At 47.4% G+C, this 21735-nt stretch overlaps 1 protein-coding gene across 9 annotated transcripts in view; it reads left to right on the top strand.

Annotated features, from left to right (window-relative positions):
* RALY (RALY heterogeneous nuclear ribonucleoprotein) overlaps positions 1 to 21535 on the top strand; it is an 85542-nt gene extending 64007 nt beyond the window's left edge. For 3 of the 9 annotated variants that reach the window (XM_040247505.1, XM_040247503.1, XM_040247507.1), the window contains 8 exons: positions 13693 to 13957; positions 15086 to 15158; positions 15347 to 15394; positions 17382 to 17548; positions 18224 to 18337; positions 18527 to 18720; positions 19935 to 19983; positions 21170 to 21535. In XM_040247505.1, coding sequence (XP_040103439.1) covers positions 13702 to 13957; positions 15086 to 15158; positions 15347 to 15394; positions 17382 to 17548; positions 18224 to 18337; positions 18527 to 18720; positions 19935 to 19979 — 897 coding nt within the window. In that variant the 5' untranslated portion in view covers positions 13693 to 13701 and the 3' untranslated portion in view covers positions 19980 to 19983; positions 21170 to 21535. Of the gene's footprint in view, positions 1 to 11325; positions 11342 to 11690; positions 11708 to 12583; positions 12599 to 13692; positions 13958 to 15085; positions 15159 to 15346; positions 15395 to 17381; positions 17549 to 18223; positions 18338 to 18526; positions 18721 to 19934; positions 19984 to 21169 lie in introns of those variants that run through there. The other 6 variants (XM_040247510.1, XM_040247511.1, XM_040247504.1 and 3 more) reach the window with 4 other exon arrangements.
* Positions 21536 to 21735: the final 200 nt, after the last annotated feature.

The raw sequence follows: 21735 nt of genomic DNA, 5'->3' as shown, positions 1-21735 counted from the left end.
ATACAGTGTATGATTCTGGTGAAGTTGCCATGAAAGTAGCATTCATTGGTGATAGCAGTGTAAATTGGTACAGCACTTTGGACCATAAAAATGTTTGTACATTTTGACCTAGTAATTTCAGTTCTGAAACTCTGTCCTAAGGAAATAATCCAATATACAGAATGAACTTTCCCTCAGATGCTGTTATTTTTAATAGTGAGAAATTGGAAGAAGCTTACATGACCACCTGAACTATGACCTGTCTAACTATGATAAATCCACTCATGGGAAAATAGTGGGTTATTAAAAATGACAATATTTTTAAAATTGTGTTTATTGAAAACTATGCGGCAGTAAGGCAAATATGTTATATATAATGTGTGATAATGCTAATTGAAAAAATTATGTTACAGAACTGAATGAATGACCTCACTATGTAATCCAAATATAATACCCAAGAAAAAGCACTGGAAGGAAATATACCAGGATGCTAACAATAGTTATGTTCTATAGAGGAGTTGGGGTTTAGGTGATTTACTTATGATAATTCAAAAACAAGAACAGACACCAAAATTAATGGCCAGAAATTTTGAAATAATAAAGCAAAACTTTGATTTTAGTCAACGGAATCATATAGTGATATTGTGACTGGAGGATGAATTTGAATGCTAATATGAATGGACAGAGAAGAGCTGCAGGGGGCCAAATCATCAGGGCTTGGTTTTAGTGTGAGAATCAGGAAGTGATTCAGTATGTGGAGGGAAGAAGTATATGCCAGTATGTGCCTAGTAAAGAATAGAGAACATTGGCTCGAGGAGTTTCATGACTTGTCCAAAGTCACACAATAAGTAAATAAGTGATCCTTGTCTGTCTCTGTCTAGAGCCCCTGCTGTTGATCGTGCAGCTGAGACATCTGCAAAAGTTTTGGGGAAATTTTTTTTTTAAACTAGCTGTTGCAGTGTAGAAACCTGTTTAGTGAAGGAAAAGGGGGCCAGAAAGGGTTAGTGAATTCTAAGAGGGTAATGGAAGGAAAAAAACCATAGACACCACAGCTGCTTCTGTCATCAGTTGAGTAAATTAGAAGTTCATTAGGTATCGGCATGTTATGCTTGTTGGTTGCAGGGCTGGCCTCCCCCACCCCCACCCCCAAGATGTTGTGATCCATTGGTTTACTTTTATACTCATGGCATCCTGAACTTAGTTATGCAACTGTGTACCATATTACAAGAAAATGAACATTTTGGTCATTATGCCAAGTTTATCAATCATGCTGTGAGAGTGAGAATTCAGATTGGCATTTTCCAACAAAGGAAGCTGAAATGAAAGGGTTTGCCTGGGCAATAAATGCCCCATCCCCATACTGCATCACATAGACTAGTCCAAGAAAAGATTATTATGAATTTGAGTCTATACTTTGGAATCTGACACCTAGCCCTTAGGGAAGTCAGTTCATACCATCTTGCTCAGTATGTCACCTTGGGCAACTGCTTTTGTCTTTCTGCACTAGGGTTTACTCATCTGTAAAGTGGGTGTGACTTATAACCTCTTAGAGGATTGTTGTGTATGGATTTCGTAACCTTTAACTAGTGAAGGGACTTGTAAACCACGTTGAAGGAGTTGGGCTTGATTCTTGGTGGTGGGAAGCTGCTGAAGAGTCTTAAACAGGAGACAGGGACAGGCTTGCTCAGTGGTTCACTTAAGAGGCAGAGCCTAGTAATATTTACGAAATTAACGTTACCAGAGGGACAGAGTGGCTTCATTCTCAGTGGTCCTTTTAGGGTCAAACATAAAGCACTGTGGGATGGTGCTTAGAGCCCTGAGTTGAAGTTTAGATCAGCACCCTGGAGAGAGGTCAGCTTTCTTTTCCTGGGAAAAGAAAGGGAAAATAAATATATATATTTATTATGTCAAATGCATATGCTTTTGGCTGGATCAAGCCTTTGTGAGCCTGTGAGGGATGGCATTAGGTGTTCTCAAGGAGAAGGATTGTGGTAATGAGGAAAATATTGATTCCACATGAAAGTATTTTAATCAACTGCCCTTACACCTGAGGGGCACAGTGCTTGGCTGCAGTGCCAAATTGTGCACCATCCACCGTCTGCTTCCAGCCAGCTGGCTCACTGCCAGGATACCTCTGTCTAGGAAGATGTGCAGGAACTGTCCATCCCAGGTAATATTCCTGTCCACATTTTTGTAGCAATCTCAGGTAACAGTGTCCTCCCATATGTTATCTCCTTTGACCTGCAAAACAGCCTCCATTGCAGGTGGGCAAGGCAAGAATTTTTATTCTCATTTTACAGACAATTAGCCTTAAAGACCTCAGAGAACTGACAGGCCTTCCCAAGTTCACACAGCTATTGGAAGTGGGTTTGGGGACCTGGGACTCCACAGGCAAGCAGCATTTAAAAACTGATAATACCCTATGACTTTCTTAAAAAGTGTACTTCACTGTTTTCGATCCTGTCTTGTTACATTTATCTGGCTGCATCGGATCTTAGTTGCAGCACTCAGGATCTTCATTACATCATGTGGATCTTTTGTTGCAGTGCAAGGCTCAGCAGTTGTGGAGCGCAGGCGTAGTTACCCTACATGGATCTTAGTTTCGCAACCAGGGATCGAATCTGCATCTCCTCCATTGCAAGGCAGATTCTTAACCACTGGACCGCCAGGCATGTTCCTCCCCTATTACTATTTTTTTTCTTTTTTGAATTATGAATCCCCTGTTACTGTTTTAACTTAGGGCAAAACCTTCCTTGGGAGGGGTTAGGATGCCCTTTCTGTGTTCCTGTGATATAGTCTGGAAAGTGGGGATGTATGTACTACCATGGTACAACCTACAGCAGCCTTATTCAGAATAGAGTAGCCACAGAATGTGGGGGTTCCTTCAGAGACACAGAACACTGAGCAAGCAGAGGTTTCTTGCAATATCAGCCCTGGGAACCCTGCTCAGAAGGGGAGTCCAACCTGCCTTCTGGATCCTTGAGGTACAAAGGGGCCTCTCTGAGAACCTTCACTTAGGGGCCTCTTCCCAACCCCCTTTTGGGGGACTGCTTTATTCTATATACTTATTTCTTTATTCATTTAATGCTTAATGAGTGCCTACTCCTGTGATTCCTTTTGTGTTCAAGGCACATTTCCAGATATTAAAATTTATTGCATCACAGTGATAGTACTCTTTCCTTGATCACAGTTCAGTTCTAGATTAATGTTACAGTAGAACTCACCACCTTTCATACTCTTGAGAAAAAGTTCTTCTGGGTTCCAACAATAACAATACTAATAACAACAGCATACTTTGTAATGTGCCAGACATGCTAAATGTGAATTAGGTAGTTTTATCCTCCAACAACCCATGAGATGCGTGTCACTACCCCTGTTTTATAGGTGAGATAACTGAAGCATAAAGAACTTCAAATACTTAACTGAAAGTCATGTCACACAGCTAGTTCAGTGGCAGGATGTAGGTGTTTTGGCTTCAGAGATGACTCTCTTGACCATGTTACGTGGCCTCTCACGTGGCACTGTACACGTAGGCTTTGGCTTTGGCTTTGGCTGGACGGCAGGCCCCTGTTCTCAGGAGCCAGCCGTGCCTCTACTGCATCACGTGACCTGCTCAGCTCTGGGTTGTGCTGAAAGATGGCACTACCCCATCAGTTCAGAACAAAACGGAGTTTTGTACACTGAGGAGAATTTAGCCAGGTACCTGGAAGCTTCCTGATACATTGTTATGTCTTGGCACACTGGTGAAAAGCTACTCATCTGCCCCAGCCAGTCTTACTCTTGGGTGTACAGTGGCACTCAGGAGTGAACTGTGAACCTGATATCCATCTTGCTGTCAAGAAACTCCCTAGAAGGAGAGAGAAGCCATGATAAAAGACTGAAAATTAGAAATACCAAAAAGAAGAGTTACAACATGCTTCCCCTTCCTGGCTTGTTTCTTCATGTCCTCTAGTATGCGGTGAGAGGGTCTCAGAGTACTAGTCTCTTCAGGAATAGACCTGCCTTTCAGATCGCCAGGCTTCAGGAAGGGTGTTAGTTGTCAGTAAGCCTAGATCATCTTGGCTTGCAGGATATAGTATGACCTGGAGCAGATGACCAAGATAAATCACCTCCTAAAATATTTGGTGGCAAATCCTTGAACTCATCCCTGGTCTGTTTACCCTCTTCTCTCTTGAGAAGAAAGAAAAAAAAAAGGTCAGAATAGTTCTTTGTAAATTAGTGTAACACCAAACTTTATAAGAAATCAGCATAAAGGACTCAAAAAAAATGAAATAAACTATACTTTGTTTTGGTTTGCTTTTTATAGAGTTTGATAGAGCTGGGTGAGCTTTAGTTCAGTTCAGTCACTCAGTTGTGTCCGACTCTTTGCGACCCCGTGGACTGCAGAACGTGGCTTAGAGCTGTGCTATTCAGATTGTAGCCCAATGAATAGATGAATGCTTGTTTGCAAACTTAACTGTTTGTGATGAGTACAGAAATTGAGACTAAGTGCTTAGAGACTTTACAGTAATTTGACATTTTTGTCGTATTTTACAAATGTATTGGTCTGTAATGGATTGGGAGTTTAAAAATCCAAACAACAAAAAACTGGTTCTTTACCACAAGTAGTTTTGAGAAGTACTGGCTTACTTAGTGTGTCAGAGTTAAATAGAGCTTCAGTCTTCTTGTCTGTAAAATCAGATTAATAATGCCTACCTCAAATTGTTTTGAGCTACTTGACATTAAATAATATCTTGGATGCTTATTATGTGCCTGCCACTATGCACTGTACATGTATTATCTTACTTAATTCTCACTACAACACTCAAGTAAGTTTTGTTATCACCCTAATTTTTCTGGAACTTGGATAGGTTGAGGACTTGTCAGAAGTCCAACTCTGTAGTAAGTGTGTAGTTGGGGTGTGAATGGGAGCTAGCACTCTTGACTGTTATGCCATGTTCTGTGCAAAGAGCCTGGCACGCAGAAAGGCTCCCTGTCATTCTATTTTCTCGACTTCCCTGGAGACCTGGTTTCTCATTCCATCACCGACGGTAACTTATTTTGTGACCCTTGGTCAAGTCACTTCTTTAAACCTTAATTATCTCATCTACCTTCAGTGGTAGGGAGTACGTCAAGGCTGTATATTGTCACCCTACTTATTTAACTTATATGCAGAGTACATCATGAGAAATGCTGGGCTGGAGGAAGCACAAGCTGGAATCAAGATTGCTGGGAGAAATATCAATAACCTCAGATATGCAGATGACACCACGCTTATGGCAGAAAGTGGAGAAGAACTAAAGAACCTCTTGATGAAAGTGAAAGAGGAGAGTGAAAAAGTTGACTTAAAGCTCAACATTCAGAAAACTAAGATCATGGCATCTGGTCCCATCACTTCATGGCAAATAGATGGGGAAACAGTGGCTGACTTTATTTTTCTGGGCTCCAAAATCACTGCAGATGGTGATTGCAGCCATGAAATTAAAAGACACTTACTCCTTGGAAGGAAAGTTATGACCGACCTAGATAGCATATTCAAAAGCAGAGACATTACTTTGCCAACAAAGGTCCATCTAGTCAAGGCTATGGTTTTTCCAGTAGTCATGTATGGATGTGAGAGTTGGACTGTAAAGAAAGCTGAGTGCTGAAGAATTGATGCTTTTGAACTGTGGTGTTGGAGAAGACTCTTGAGGTTGCTTGGACTGCAAGGAGATCCAACCAGTCCATCCTAAAGGAGATCAGTCCTGGGTGTTCATTGGGAGGACTGATGCCGAAGCTGAAACTCCAGTACTTTGGCCACCTGATGCGAAGAGCTGACTCATTTGAAAAGACCCTGATGCTGGGAAAGATTGAGAGCAGGAGAAGAAGGGGATGACAGAGGATGAGATGGTTGGATGGTATCACCGACTCAATGGACATGGGTTTGGGTGGACTCTGGGAGTTGGTGATGGACAGGGAGGCCTGGCGTGCTGTGATTCATGGGGTCGCAAAGAGTCGGACACGACTGAACTGAACTGAACTGAGCTCTCAGTGGTAGGGACTATGTTTTATTCATTTTTGGCTCCCCAGCATTTAGCTGAACAGGACTTAGCATAGAATAGGTATTGAGTACTGAGGCAATTGATTGTACTAGATGATCTCTAAGGTTCTTTTAGTCTCTACTCTGAACATCATAGCTGTTTTATCCCCTTTCCCTTGAGCATCACATTTTCTACCTACTCCACCAGCAGCCTGACCTTATTTCCTCATGTCTGTCTATCTCAGGCAGTCTTGATTCTGGGTACTTTGAGACAGCCCACATGATTTTTTGAAATGTGTCTAGGATAAACCCACCAGGGATAACACAAGTATGGAGTAGAGGGGCTGACTCACAAAGTCAGGAACCTGCTCTTCCTCCGTTTTTAGCCTGTGAAGTCTGGGCCTAGGGCTTTTCTGCTGGCAGTCCTGCCAGGTCTGAGTAATGGCTGCAGCCTGGAGCAGGGTTTTCCATGGACTTCGTCGGGGTCTCCAGTAATTGGAACATGGCACCTTCCGCCTTGTAATGGATGGCAGAATGAGAGGGGCATTTGTCACTGCCTGACTTCCCTGCAGGAAAGAGGCTCATAAGTCACAGCTGACAAACCCTTTGATGACTTTTAAACTTCATTTACAGAAAAGAATAGCTATAATCAACCAACAGCAAGCAGTGACTAATCTTGCCACATTATCACTGTGAGGAGTCGGCCCCTTAAGGTGTGAGGAGGGGGAGGAGTCCATCCTCCAGGCTCTCAGTGAGTGCTTATTGGCTCTTGGACTTGAGAGTATGCCCTCAGCAAGGCTTCATGAGTTTCTCCCCAAAGGATCAGAAGATGTTAGAAACTGATGTCTTGGCAGGTACAGTACACGCTTACCGATAGCCATTCTGGGCCAGGGTTGAGAGCACTAGCTCTCGTCTCATACACACCAGTCTCAGCTCTGCCGTTTCCTAGCTTGTATAGGGCTAAGCTCCAACCCTTACTCATTTGTGAAATGGACACAATATAAGCCACAACTTACCTCAGCAGAAGATGTAGTACAATACCTGGCATGTGGTAAGTGCTCAGCAAATATTGGTAATGGTTAACCATGGAAGGGCCCTTTGTGGTCACATGCTCCCAACTCACGGTCATATGGCACATCAGCCACAAAGGCAGGGCCAGTCTTCCTGTGGGGGGGTAGAGAGAATGACCTCTTTGGCAAAAATAAAGAAATTGACAATCATTTGTAGCTCCCCAACTCTTAACTCGGGACTGGGGGACCAAGTTTATGCCTCCCCACTCTTTGTTGCCTTTCTCTCCATAGCTCTAAGAGCTGCTGGTCACAAATGCCAAACCTCAGCCTAAGGCCATAAGCAGAGGTGGGAGTTAAGAGTACAAGATAGGGGCCCATTCATACTCAGACCACACTGTGGGGAGAGATGGCTAAAGCCCCAGCTCTACCTTCTGTTTCTGCTTTGGGGTCTCCCTTCACTGCCTAAGAGATGCTCATACAGAGTGTAAGACTAGAGACCTCATGGTGGGACTCAGAGGTGAAGCAGTGGTTCAGCAAGGCCTGGAACTCCTCCCACCAGTGTTCTTTCCTCTCCCAAGCCCATACAGTCATGGGGAAGGGGGCCACTCTTACAAAGTTTCTAGGTTTGGTCTAAGATACTAGGACAGGGGAGAGAGCATGGCCTTTACCTCTGACTATCTTATTCTCAGGTTAAGAGTTGGAGCATTGGGAGACAACGTGGGTACCAGGCTTTAGAGCTGGAATGTGGAGGATCCAGACTGCCAGGCTAGATGCATCTCTGCACAGGACATTGGGCATTTGAATTTCTTATGTAAATATCTCCTGGTCACAGCCATTATACTGGCACTTGCCACATACTGGTCTAATCCTGGGAGATTGGTACAATTCCCATCTTGCAGTTGAGGAATCTGAGGCCCAGGGAGGATAAAGGACCTCATTAAGTTTATATCTTGTAAGTGGTAGGGCTACAGTTGGAAGTCAGTCCTCTCTGATTGCAGAGCCTGTGCTGTTTCTGCTATTTCATGTGCAGTGTTTTGTTTTAAGGAAACGGTCAAGGAACAGGTACCTAGAGAGAAGGCTTTCTTAAAAAGCAAGTAGAGGACAAGGCCCGTGGGCACTGTTTCCCAGCACCTAGTGAAGGGGTTAGGAGTTTGGTAATAATAGAAATAAGTGTAATCCCCTGTTTGTCTACAGTATGTTACAGAGGCAATAGAGGATCTTCACATCATATTGAATTTGAAAGGTAATCAGGAAAAAGATTATTTCTGTTTTTAGAATAAGGATGACAAGGCTCCGAGAAATCTCATGACTTGTTGCAGGTTATGTGACTGAGCAGCAGAGCCAAGCCTCGTGGACATGTAACCTAGACCCCTTACACTCCCTTCCACCCCATGAGCCCTCAGTGTTCAGCTTGATGGGAGCTAGGGTTTCTCGTGGGAGTGGGAATGGTCAAGAACTAAAGAGCACTCCTTGGAAAATTAGTCCTGTCTGGCCAGTAATCATCATTTGGGCAATGATAATGAGCTGAGGCCTGGTGAATTTAACGAGATTAATAGATGTTCTGTCACCCCTAGCTGCCTGGTAACCAAGGAGGCTCTGGACCAAGGAGGCCCTGGGTACTGATCAGTACAATTGCTTGGCTTTCTCCAGAAATAGTCTCCCCATCACTGATAGCTGCTTTCCTTCAGAGTCACCCAGATGTCTCCAGGTTTATCTAAGGGCAGAGGTCCGGCCATAGGCTGGTATGACCACTCATCTCCAGGCTTGAGAATAAGGCTGGAGCTGATCAGCAGAACTGGCCCAGACAGAGGCTGTAAGTAGCACTGGGTGGGTGGGGGTGAGTGGTGGAGGAGGTGGGGGTGCATGGTGGAGGTAAGGACCACGAGCAGCGGAGATCCAGTGCTGAGGAGGATTTATAGAGTTGGGGAAGGGACTGTTCCGATGGTTGTGTGCCTCAGAGGTCAGGCTGAAGGCTAGGTCCTGATAGGCAGCATTGAGAGGCTCAGTAAGGCAGAGCCAGAGTGCTTAGGCCAGTAGAGACAGTGGCAGGTAGCGTGTCACAGGAAGCCTGGATTTTCAAGTCTCAAGCTACTCCCTTCACCAACAGGGGGACCTTAAGTAAGTCATGTATCTTTGCTGATCCTCAGCTTTTCCATCTATGAAGTGGGACAAACAGTGTCAGGACCAAGAATAGAAACTAGCTTTCTTCACTAAAATCCTATGCAGATGGGAGGCATTGTAGTAGAAAAGGGAAAGGGGTAAGGACCAAGGAGAGGGTGTGACCGGCTCAGGGTCTCACAATGGGAATCAGTACCCAAGGCATCTCTGTGCACAGGTTTTTTGGAGTCAGACCTGGGTGCAGGTCTGGTTTTGTTCTGTTAACCAGTTACTTTGTCTCTCTGAGCTTCCTTTCCTTATCTAAATGACTCCTCATAGGGCTATTGTGAGAGTTAAGTAAGGTGAGATATGTAAAGTCTCTTGACAGCTTGCAGTCAGTAATTAGAGGATATTCTTAATGTGATGCCCCTCTGGGTGGCTCAGTTACCCAGAGTTCAGGGGTGCAGGTACTCTTTAGGGCTTTTCTGCCTTTGCAAAGCTCTGGCACTTTATCACCTTTAGGCTTGACTCTTCCACAGTACAGCTTCCATCTGAAATGTTTCATCTGGGAAAAATAATTTGTTTTTCCCCAAATTTCCTCTGTTCTTATTAGCCTAGAGGAGTGAGCCCGTCCCTTTGAGCTGTAAATTGCGTTTCAAAGCCTGTGTTCCTGGTGGGTTTTAATTAGCTCGAGGGCCCAGCTTTTATGCAGCAGTTGTTTCAGCAGGTAAAGGTGAAGATGTTTATTTGGGAGCCAGTCTGCAGTTTTCTCAAACATAGCATTTCTATATTGTCTCTTCCAAGCTCTTCACTATGCTGGGGGCTTGTCTGTCAGCAGCCCAGAAGGAACAGTGAAATATAAGAACCCAAGACCTAGAGTCAGAGGGACCCATGAGGTTCTTGGCCCTGCTGCTCACTGGCTGTGGCATCCTGGTCAAGTCCATTCCCCTCTCTTCCTCAGAATAAGGGCATATAAGCTCCATGCTCACTAAAGTCTTTGCTAATCTGATGTTGCAGAAGTCTCTGGGAACAAGGTGGGTTCTTGAATCCATCCCCACCCCCACCCCAACCTGAACCTCCCCCACACCTCCAAGAACAATCCCTCTCCCCACTTCTCCTTAGCTCATCGCTAAGCATGGGGCCTCTGGGGCTGCAAACACCTTGCTTTCAATTACACAGCTAATCTGTGAAGCAGAGCTTGGCCCAGAGGGGAAAATAGCTTATCAAGTCAAGCAGCTTCTGCTGAATAGGATGTCTTTTCTAGGGCTCCCACTCTTAACCTAGTGGGAAGCCTGGGAGAGCCAAGGTAGAATTGTGTGGAGAGGACTGAGTTGGGGATATTGGCGTGTGGACCAGGGTGTTGGTGTCCTAGGCTAGAAGAAGGCGCCTGAGAACCTCGGCCTCACGTAGTCTCCCCCACATCTTTGCCCTTGTTCAAGGGCCACCGTGAGCCCTTCTCACCACCTTCTGGGATATCATCCTCACTGCTTCCTCCTAACATTCATTGAGCATTTATTGTGCAACTTTGTCGGGCTTGCCTTTCACATTTGCAAGGTAGAAAAGGAGTACAGATGGAGATCCATGTACCATGTGTCTAAACATTGAAAGGTTATAACTTATAAATGAGGCTAACAACTTGGTATGTTCATAACACCCTGGAAGACCATATTTGAATTTGGGATTTTGTACCTGAACCTAGCAGTTCCAGGAGAGCTAGTTTCAGCACACTTCCTTTTCATTTTGCACCCCCAACTCCATTCCTCTGAATCTCCAAAGGTACCTGCCCCTTGAGATTATGCACAACAGCAGCACAGCCTGCCCTCTGAAGAGTGTGCAGACCTTGAAAGCAGATTGGGAATACAGCCTGGAACAGGCTTCAGGCAGACATTTCTCCTTGACTTTGCAGAGCAGCCACATACGTACATTTCCTAGGTCTCTTCTGTGTGGATCAGAAAACTGACCCCCATTTGATACTGCTTCTGACCTCTTCTCTTTGGCATTGTACAGAATGTGTTCCAGTCTGACCTTGACTCTCTTCTAGGATGAGCCCCCAGATGGCTATGTTAGTAGAACAGAGATGTTCCAACTAGTCAAAGTAAATTTTTCATATAAAGAGCTTCAGAGTTTGTAAAGTCCTTTGGTATACATTGACCCAAACCCTAGGTGATGAGAGCAAAGACCAGGTAGAGCCAAACCCAGATGACTTGGCTCACCAGCCAAGGGATGAATGCTGATCCCGCTATAGCACCAAGCACAGGTGCGCAACAGTGTTTCCTGTTCAGTAGCGGTAGAGGTCATTAACACTGCTGAACAGGAAGAAGTCCGAGGGGACCCGGTGATGGTCATGTCCCTGCCAGGTAACTGGCAGCAGCAGCAGTCACCAGTAGACCTCTGAACTGTCATCCCCCCTTCTCTTCTTTCTATCTTGGTCCACACACCTGACCTGGTGGGCTCCCTCCAGCCAAAAGCAGGTGGCATCTCCCTGGACCAAAACTTAATGACTTTGAGCTGAACCAATGGGGAGAGTTATCTGATGCTCATGGAGGAGCCCCACAAATTTCTTATATACTCATGGATGTGCAAGGAGTTAACCTTTGAACCTTGAACCTGGCTTGTCATCCAGGTAAGAGAAGGATTGTCAGAGAACTGTGAGGTGGAACCCACATACATTGAGCGTTTCCTTCTTCATAAAAATAGTATGTTAAGTGTTTTCATGGGCAATCTCTTTATGTGTCCCTCACTGGTTAGGTTGATAAATATTGATGATTGGATGCAAAGACAAACTGAGTAACAAAAGAGTCTGTCCTTCCAGGCTAGTTCCGAAGCTGGCACCAGGCTCTTCATCAGTAGCAGTGCCCTCTCAGCCCCTCATCTTTCCCTGTGATGATGCACGCTTGATCCCAGCATATCCTTGCTACTGTAAGAACTACTGTAGGAGCAGGTTCTTCTCCAGCCAGAATCTCAAGCCCAGGTTGTGGTTTCCTTGCAAACAGTGCCATCTGCTGGTCAGAAAGTGCCGACTTTCAAGCTGGGAGGATTGAGGAGAAACGGCCTTTTACCCTAGTGGGACAAAAGATACAGATCTCCCACCTTGTACTCAGCTCCTCTCTAATTCACTAAAAAGAAGTTCCCTCTTCCCCCAAATATTAAGTAAATAGGCAGGTGTTTATGGTTAGTTTAAGCTGATTTATGCACACTGGTTGGTGGTTCTTGAGCACTTTCTCCAATAGTTTTAGGGTCAAATTCAAGATAGGAGTGTTCCAAAAGGGAGTTGCACCAACCCATGCCAGTGAGCAGAACACTGGGCCAGGAATATAAATGCCAAGGCCTTTCCTACTGGAACTGAACCTCCTTTTCCTTTTCCCTTTGGAGCCTGTGCCTAGATTCTAACCTGTCCCGAAAGGGGAGTAGGAGCGATTTGTACAACCCTTTGGGATAAAAAACATTGCCTGAGTGTAGAGAGCAAAGAGCAGAGAAAGTATCATCTGTAAGCAAAGAGAACAGAATCTGAATAGTAAGTGTAAAATGGATAACTCCAAAAATTAATTTGTTAAAAACAATTCTCAGATAAATGTGCTGACTGACTGTAGTACAGTTGACCCTTAAACAGTACAGGGTTTAATTTGTGTATAATTAACAAACCTCCATATCCACAGTTCTTCCACACCTGTGGATTCAACCAACCACGGGAACCATGGGCCATGGGCAGTATTGTAATATTTACTATTGAGAAACATTTACATAAAAATGGACCCATGCAGTTGAAGCCCATAATTGGTTCAACTGTATTTAACTTGGATTTAACACTGGGAAGGAGAGTGATAAATTTGATACAAATGGGCTTTATGGACCAGTGACCTAGGTTTGAATGCCTATTCCTGGCAGGTTAATGAACTTGCTGGAGTCTGTTTTTGTAAAATATGAATGATAATTATACCACTTATGGGCTTTTGTAATTATTCAATATTGCATGCCACTCTTAGTGCTCAGTGAGGTTTAACTCACTTTTTTAAAATGGCTGATATCAATAAAGACAGCCATGGTCCATGTCTGGACTCAGACTGCACATAATATGATACTGTTTTAGAGCAAACATTACTTGCAGTTACCCTGTGACCTCTTTGCTGTGGTTCTACCATTGAAGGAACAGAAGAAAAACTGTGGGAGATCTTCAAATTTAGATTCTGCAAGGGGCAACATTCAAAATTAGCATTAAAGAAGGAGTGGGTTTGAAAGAATTGAAGTCAATATGACATTTTTGTAATGTTATAAACCAATGTGTAACCTTAATTTAAAAAGAATTGAGTCAAGCAGACAGGGTTCAAATTCCTGTCCTGTTATTCACTGGCATTGTGACCTCTGACTGCATTTCCTCCCATGTAAAACGTGCCGGTTCTGCTCATCACGTCAGCACCATATAATAGAACATAGGTAAAGCACCTGTATGAGGTCACCAGCCAGTGAAACAAGCACAGATGGGGAGGTTGGATGTGATAGGGGCATGTGTGTAGGAAGGAACAAAGCCATCCAGTGTAGCCAGGTTGTGGGTCATGAGCAGCCCATGAACCCAAGTCAGATCCTAGCCTCACAGTGGCTTGCTTGCTTCAGGTGGCCAACATGTCCTTGAAGATCCAGACGAGCAACGTAACCAACAAGAATGACCCCAAATCCATCAACTCTCGGGTTTTCATTGGAAACCTCAACACAGCTGTGGTGAAGAAGTCAGATGTGGAGACCATCTTCTCCAAGTATGGCCGTGTGGCCGGCTGTTCTGTGCACAAGGGCTATGCCTTTGTCCAGTATGCCAATGAGCGCCATGCCCGGGCAGCTGTGGTGGGAGAGAATGGGCGAGTGCTGGCCGGCCAGACCCTGGGTAAGCATCTCTTCATGGCCCTGCCCCAGGATTTTTCCTGGGCAGGTGCTGACCCGCGTTTTTTAGCTCCCCTCTTATCCCATTTTCTGTCTTGTCCCCCATAACCCACTACCCCTGTCTGAGATGTTTTAACTTAAATAGTTAATAAGTTAATTATATTTATAAGTTACGGCAGTGCCTGTATGGAGAATTTTAGAAGTTTCAGGCGAACACTTCTGCCCCTGCTTTCACAGTGAAAGGGTTCTAGTTAAAATGAAGATCCCCCAGAGAAAGGGGAGAGTGGACTAGCACAGCCTCTTACATTGGGCTGCTTTTGGCTTGGGTTAGAACCTGTTCTGAGAGCCAGGAGGAGGGGAGCATAAGGTGAAGCTTGGTCTTGGTGTTACATGCGTGTGATGTGGCCACACTGGAAGCATGTATAGCTTTTGTATATGTTCACTTACTTCTGTGTATTTGTGTATGTTTGAGAAGGGATGTGTATATGTGTATTGCTGAATATGTGGTAAGTGGATGCAGCTAGTCACGTGGAGAATATGTGTACACACACCTTACTTTCTGGGTATATATGTAGTGCCCAGCCAGCTTTTTTCAAGTATCAGAATGTACTTCAGTGTGTGAGCAGATGTACGTATATTCATTTACCAAGTGTTTATTGAGTTCCTGAGATTTGTTGAACTCTACTCCAGGCATAAAGATGTTCAGTGAAAGGTTGGTGTGAATGTGCACTGGCTTATTTGCATATGGGCAGTTACATATAGGATGCTGGAGCCAAGTATGAGTGAAGTTGTGTGATCTTATTTCCTGGACACGTGAACATACGTGTGAGGGTGTGTGTTTGATGGCTATGCTTATGTGAGAGAGCTTGGGAATGCATATGATTTGACATACATTGTGTGTGTGCATGTATGATTGTAAGCCTGCATGTGTCTGAATGTATATGAACATGTAAAGTTATGTGTATGTAATGTATGAGTCTATTTGTGAAGACCTCTGTTGTCCATGTTAGGGAGTACAGTCCATGTGCATCTTTTGTAAACACTTACATTGCTGTACATGTCCATGGGGGTGATAGTTGTATGGGCACTGACAATATATCGGCATCTGACTCTGCCTCTTCCCTCCATACAGACATAAACATGGCTGGAGAGCCGAAGCCCAACAGACCCAAGGGGCTAAAGAGAGCAGCATCTGCCATATACAGGTGGGGCACTCTGTCTTGTTTGTCTGTCTCTGTCTAGGTGGGATTGGTCCCTCTTTCCACAGAGGGAGATCTGGTGGTAATGGGATGCCAAGCCTAGAATTTGGGGAGGTGTTTGGAGATGAGGGCCTGTGGAGAGTGGGCTGAGTGGCCATCTCTAAGCCCCGGCCCTCTCCCCTTTGTCTCCCCAGTGGCTACAGCTTTGACTATGATTACTACCGGGACGACTTCTACGACAGGTGAGCGGGGGAGGGGCGTGCCCAGGCATGAAGCAGCCAAGCTGGAAGGGTTCTGAGAGATTGCTGGTGCAGCCCACTCAGTCCTCCAAGTGGGAACTGAGGCCCAGAGTTGTGGATAGTCATCTTCCCAGGGCTGCTCCACAAATTGGTGGCAGAGCTGGGACTAGGGTCCAGTTTTGTAGGTGCCCAGGCCGGAGCTCCCCCCGGCCCACACTGTCTCCTAACCCCCTGACTGCCCCTCCTCCTCCTGATCCTGGGGTGAGACTTGATGGGACTGGACAGCCAAGGGACCTATAAATGTAGCAAGTGGGAGTACAGAACCAGGTGCAGGGAATCTGAGCCTTCACACTGCTGTGCAGTTTCCTTATTAACTCCCTGAGTGCCCAGCCAGCTGAAGGTACCTCAGAACTCAGCCTGAGCCGCTTAGCCTTGTATTTATACCCAGGAGGCCAGCCCTCCTTGGGAAGTCTGAATTAGTGCCTGGTAGGCTATGACCTACCCCCAAACCCACCCAGACCCCAACCTCCATGGCACCAGCCACATTCTTGTGGAAATCATGGTGGGGGCTCGCCCAAACTTCTCCTTCCACTTCTCTGTCTCCCTCCCACCCTCTCGGCCTTCCCCAGGCTGTCGAGGAAGAACAGAACCTCTCTGAGCCTCAGTTTTCTCACCTGTGAGAAGATTCAGGAGACAGTGCAGTGTGGTAGAAAGTGCCCTTGCCTGGGAGTCAGAAGACCTGGGTGCTAATCTCAGCTCTGCCACTGAATGAATTACATGACTTTGGGCACATCCCCTCCCAGTCTGAAATGGGCTTGCATCAAGTGATCCCTCAGGGCTCTTCCAGCTCTGGGATTCTGTGGTTCAGAGATTCTGACCAAGGCCAGAGCCGCCCCCTCCCCTTAGGGGCAGAAATGCAGGGTCCGGGACTGGATCCATTCCCAGAGACTCTCCATCTCCAGCCATTGTCACCCCAGGGCAGGAGCTCCCTAAACAAAGGAGTTACCCAGGCATGGGTCATTGCATTGCCTCCTGTCGGCAGGTTTCCTGGCTGTCATCAGGACAGTGATCCTGCGGGGAGGTGGTAGAAGCAGCAGTGGTGGGAGAAACCCCTACTCAGCCTACGGAGCTTCTGCCTAAGGAAAAGAAGCCCTCCTGGAAAGGGCTGTGTGATGATGTCGGAGGGCAGCATACTGTCTGGCACAGAGGGCCTGACTGAGCTGCTAAACCTTGATGTTCCCCTGGGCCTCCAGCCCCTCCCTCTCCTAAGTGGAGTGAGAAGGATATGGTGATTGGGAGCCCAGAATGAGGAAAGGGGCTTGGAGTCCAGCCTCATGCCTCTCAAGTCATAGACCCATCGAGTTGAGGGTCTCAGTACCCTGGCCTTTCACCTATCACATTTTCTAACATGTGTGTTTTAAACTAAGTTCTCTCACGTTCTATCCTCACAGCAGTCTTATAGGGATGTGGGAGGACAGAATTTGGGGTGGTCATCCTCACTAGGCATGTGGGAAAACTGAGGCTCAGGCAGGCTGAGGAATTGACTCCCACTCCCACACCTCTGTCCAGCTGGGCATTTGTACTGCTTTAGGGAGATTTGCAAACTCTGACTAGAGCTTAGGGTGCAGTTGGCTGAGCAGAAGGCAAGTCAAGTAGTAGAGCAGGCCTGGTTATTAGGGTGATCTAGGAATTCTGTCTTGGGGACAGTTCTGTTTGCTCCTCTGTTGAATGGGGTTGTAAACCTGTGTCACCTCCCCTACCCTTACTCAGGCTGGATGGTAGGAAAGGTGGATGTAGTAAGGATTCCAGTAGCTGTTGAGGTCCAGAAAGGCCTTCCTGTTCACCCTCAGGACTTAACTGGGAGCAGGCCAAGGGTATGCAGTGCAGGCTGCCCATCCCTTCACCAGCCCTACATGTGTTGGTCTAAGGCCACAGTGCCCCCTGCTGGCCACAGGCCATGCTGCAGCCTCTGGCCCATTTGCTCTCACAGGCTCTTCGACTATCGGGGCCGCCTGTCACCAGTGCCAGTTCCCAGAGCAGTCCCTGTGAAGCGACCCCGGGTCACCGTCCCCTTGGTCCGACGTGTCAAAACCACCATACCTGTCAAGCTCTTTGCCCGCTCTACAGCCATCACCACCGGCACAGCCAAGATCAAGTGTGAGTGACTCTATCTTCTTCCTAGATAAACTTTCATTTTGTCATTAGCAAAATAATAGAATCACATTTTTTTACATTGGAAAATAGATAAAAGAACAAATCTCCCACAGTTCTGCTGCTCTAATACAACCAAGTGAGTATTTTCATGCATTTCTAAGAGGAAAAGACTCACATTTGTGGAGGTGGGGCCTAGTTGCTGTGACGTGGAGTTCAGTGAGGAAATGGTGTCATCTTTCAGTCAGGACAAGGACAGGTCCACACAGGCTCGCTACTCCACAGTCATTCTGGGATGCACATGTGGTCAGGTACTCAGGAAATCTGATTGTAAAGCACTCACATTTATACATCTTGAAAGACAGATACCATCCTATAACATAAGCAGAGAAACATTCTTGCTCAGGTGCACACAGAGGTACACACCACACACCTCCATTTTATCCATCCTTTCATGGGGGTGGGGAGGAAATCCAGGCCCATTACTGTAGGAATGGCCTTAAGAAAGTCTCGGGGTGCCACAGGCAGCTCTGGCCTCTCCCTGGCCAGAAAAAGACCATGGATGAGGACCGTTTCTGCCATTGGCCTATCTTCCTGCTTGACAGAATGGGGCTAAGGTCTGGTGTTAGCGTCAAGCCCCCAGCCCTCAGTTGACATCCTTGTACTTCCCTCCACTCTCAGTAAAGAGCAGTGAGCTGCAGACCATCAAGACAGAGCTGACCCAGATCAAGTCCAACATTGATGCCCTGCTGGGGCGCTTGGAGCAGATTGCCGAGGAGCAAAAGGCCAATCCAGGTCAGCTTCCAAGGGTCCTTGCCCAGATCAGTGAGCAGGGGCACAGGGCAGAGCGTGGGGAGGATAGTGCACGGGCCTCCGATCCCACCTGGACCCACCTTGCTGAGGCCTTGGCTCTACCAAGGTGCTACCCTGGGCAGCTGCCCCAGGCTGAGTTTTGTTCTCCCTTCCTCACCCCTTCCCCTGAAGATGGCAAAAAAAAGGGCGAGAGTAGCAGCGGCAGTGGTGGTGGTGGCGGTGGCAGCAGCGGTCCTGGTGGCAGCAGCCGGCCCCCGGCTCCCCCGGAGGACACAGCTTCTGAGGCAGGCACGCCCCAGGGAGAAGCACAGGCTCGAGACGATGGCGATGAGGAGGGGCTGCTAACACACAGCGAGGAAGAGCTGGTGAGGGCCTGCCTTGAGGGGGCGGCTGGGACTGGTGTTTGTGTACCTCTGGTTGCAGGAGGGCTGCAGGGAGTAGGGGGGCACCTCTTGACTGCTTGGCCGCCCTGTGAGCTCCCTCCTTCCTTACCAGGAGTTCTAATCCTGTGAGGAAGAGGGGGAAATGAACAGAGAGTACTTAGCTCTTTCAGCTGTCAGTCAGAAACCCCACAGAGGACTGTGGCGGACCTCTCTCTCTCCGAAGGCACATTCTGGACTCCATCTTTCCCGTGAGTTGGAGAAGGGAAGAGTCAAGGGCTCATGGTCTGCAGAATTCCAGGGTACAGGAGAAGGGGGATTGCCTGGGGAAGCCACAAGCAGTGCAGGGGTCTGCTCTACCTGAGGATTTTCTAAAAGCCATTGTTGCCTGAGCTTGACACAGGCTGTCTCAAGATGGGGCAAGCAAGCTTCCTGTTTGGTATTAGAATTCTTCAGATTGAGGCAAGGAGCTCATCTTAAGTGGAAAGGTCGACCAGATTCTGAAGGCAAGGTGTGCCTGCTACTCACCTACCTCATACTTAGTGAGCACCAGGCCCTGTAGTTCACAGTTTTTAACTTCATTTGACCTTAACAGTAGCCCTGAACTATTCAAAGTATTACTCTTGTTACATTTACCCATGAAGAAACTGAGACTCAGAGGAGTCAAGTAGCTTGTCCCAGGGCTTTGTGGCTAGTGAGGGTGGAGCCAGGTTGGAGCCAGGATTGGAGCCTGGATGTCAGTGGGTCTTCATGTGGCTGGGTCCTGGTATAAGGATAGATGGGTTTGTGGCCATAACAGTGGAGAGAAAGGTCTTCTTTGTGCCCAGCCTGTCTCTCCTTATTTGAACCTAGCCAGAGACCCCATTTTATTCTTTTCAGGCATACTCTCCATAAAGGTCCTATTGAAGGCTTAGATGTTCCTAAGATGGGGAGCTCACCAGTCTACTAGGCTTTCAGTCTGCTCCAGTCTGAGAAGGACTTTCTGTGGAGAATGTGTCCCCTGCCACACCTAGAACTTCATTGACTGGTCCTTTGTCTCCTGAGGGGCCCTCAGACTGCCCTGTTGGAATCCCGAGGCAGCTATTGCCTTTGACTGCCCCTCCCCCTTTCCGAATGTGACCTCCACATATGCTCTGGGCCCCAGGGCAGGACAGACTTGCCGTGAGTGATGTGTGGTCCTTGTTGTCTCCTCCTTTCAGGAGCACAGCCAGGACACAGACGCGGAGGATGGGGCCTTGCAGTAAGCAGGTATGGGGGTCCTGGTGGGGAAGGGTGAAGTAGAGAGCCTGCCGTGAAGTAGACCTGGCAGGGTAGTACTGTGTCCCATCAGTGAAGGCTCTCTGTTCCCCCGCCATCCTGCCATGCCCATTTGTGGTGGGGCTTGGTGGGTTGTGGAGCAGGAATCGTGGTTGGGCTAGCCAGGTCTGCCCAACAGCAGTTCCCTCAGCACATGCCCAGCGCATTGCCTGTCCCCACTTGTAAGGAGCTCTGAGTCTAGTGGAGGAAAACAGACCATTACCACCCAGTGTGAGCAGAATGACAGGGACTGGAGAGGCAGGGGGCAAAAGAGGGGTGCGGTGGAAGAGGTGATGTGTAGCCGAGCCTGTTGAGGACTGAGGGAAAAGCATCTAAGGGAACACCTTTAGCAGAGGCAGAACACCTGCCATCCTTGGTGTGTGGGAAATGGGCCAGTCTCCTGCAGCTGCAGTCCCAACTCCGCCCAGTAGGGACAGGGAGCCAGAATTAGAGGCTGGGGTTGGATTCTGTCGGGAGGAAATGTCCTGTGTGTCCCAGGGTTGTGATTGTGCCAGTATAATAGATATAGAAACTGACACACTGAAGAGGGCAGGGAGATAAAGCACATATCCCACAAGATCCCAGGGTGATCACTGGTGGAGCCTAGATTCTAACTTATTGCTGTGTGGCCTCAAAGCTCACTCTCTGGTTGGTATTTACCACCCTGCTTTGCCCCACCCTAGAGGGAAGCCAGGCCACACCAGCTCTGCCCAGACTCTGCCCCATTCCTTTGGGGACCCTTTCCAGGGTATGACAGACTTGGGTGGAGGAAGGTCTCAAACAACAGAGGTATCTTTATGCATGACACACTCGTGCTGTGAGTCTGTATATGCTCCACCACACCTTTAAGTTTAGGCAGTCTTCGTGGTTTGTTTTACCTGGGAGGCTAAGTTGTACCTGTTCAGCTAGTTTGAAGGAGAGGTGCTGGGGACTCATGTGAGGACATGGAGGCTTAGGGAAGGAGGAGAGTCACCCAAGGTTTCATGGCCAGAAAGTTAGGAAGCCAGAGTGAGGGCACAGGCATGCCTGTGTCTGCAAACAGCAAGTACCATTGCGCTCTCCCATCTTCCCAGACCTTGTTACGTAGAGCACAAAGGGACTCTTCCTCTCAGCCTTCGTTCTGTCTTGTCTCTCTCAGTCTGACAGGAGCGATGGCCACCAGCAGGAGAAAGGCGTGCACTGTACCAGGCCTCAAGCTGGGCACCCACCCCTGGATAGCACCCCCAGCGGGTCCCAGAGGAGAGCTGGCAGCAGGCACCACCTCCCTCACGTGTATCAGCCAGTGGCGCATTCTCTGCAGGTGGAGTTATCAGCATCCCTTCTTCACGTACCCTCCCTGTTGGTACTGCCCAGGCCAGAGGGCAGAGCACAGTCTCCCTACACTCTGCCTCCCCTCCCCAGGACATTCCCAGGCTTGGGGTTTTTCTATAGGTTTGGAGCGGGGTGGGGCCCACAGGGAGGGGACCTTGACAATAAAGAGATTGGATCCCAACTTGCTCTGAGATGGGATGGCTGTGTTTTTTTGTGAAGGAGCCCTGGACCTCCTGTCCAACCAGAAAGCAGGTCTGCTGCATGCCCTTCTGTTCCCCCCTTCACTCCTCCCTGCCAGAGAGTGTTGTCCAGTGTGCCAAATACTGATCTTCCTGGGTGGTGGTGTCCTTGGCTAAAATGGGGATTAAAATGACCAGTAGTGTTATCGGGGAG

Source organism: Oryx dammah, unplaced genomic scaffold (genome assembly GCF_014754425.2).
Source record: "Oryx dammah isolate SB20612 unplaced genomic scaffold, SCBI_Odam_1.1 HiC_scaffold_10, whole genome shotgun sequence".
NCBI classification, from domain to species: Eukaryota; Metazoa; Chordata; class Mammalia; order Artiodactyla; family Bovidae; genus Oryx; species Oryx dammah.
Note: the sequence above shows the minus strand (reverse complement) of the source record. Positions and strands in the feature narration are given on the sequence as shown.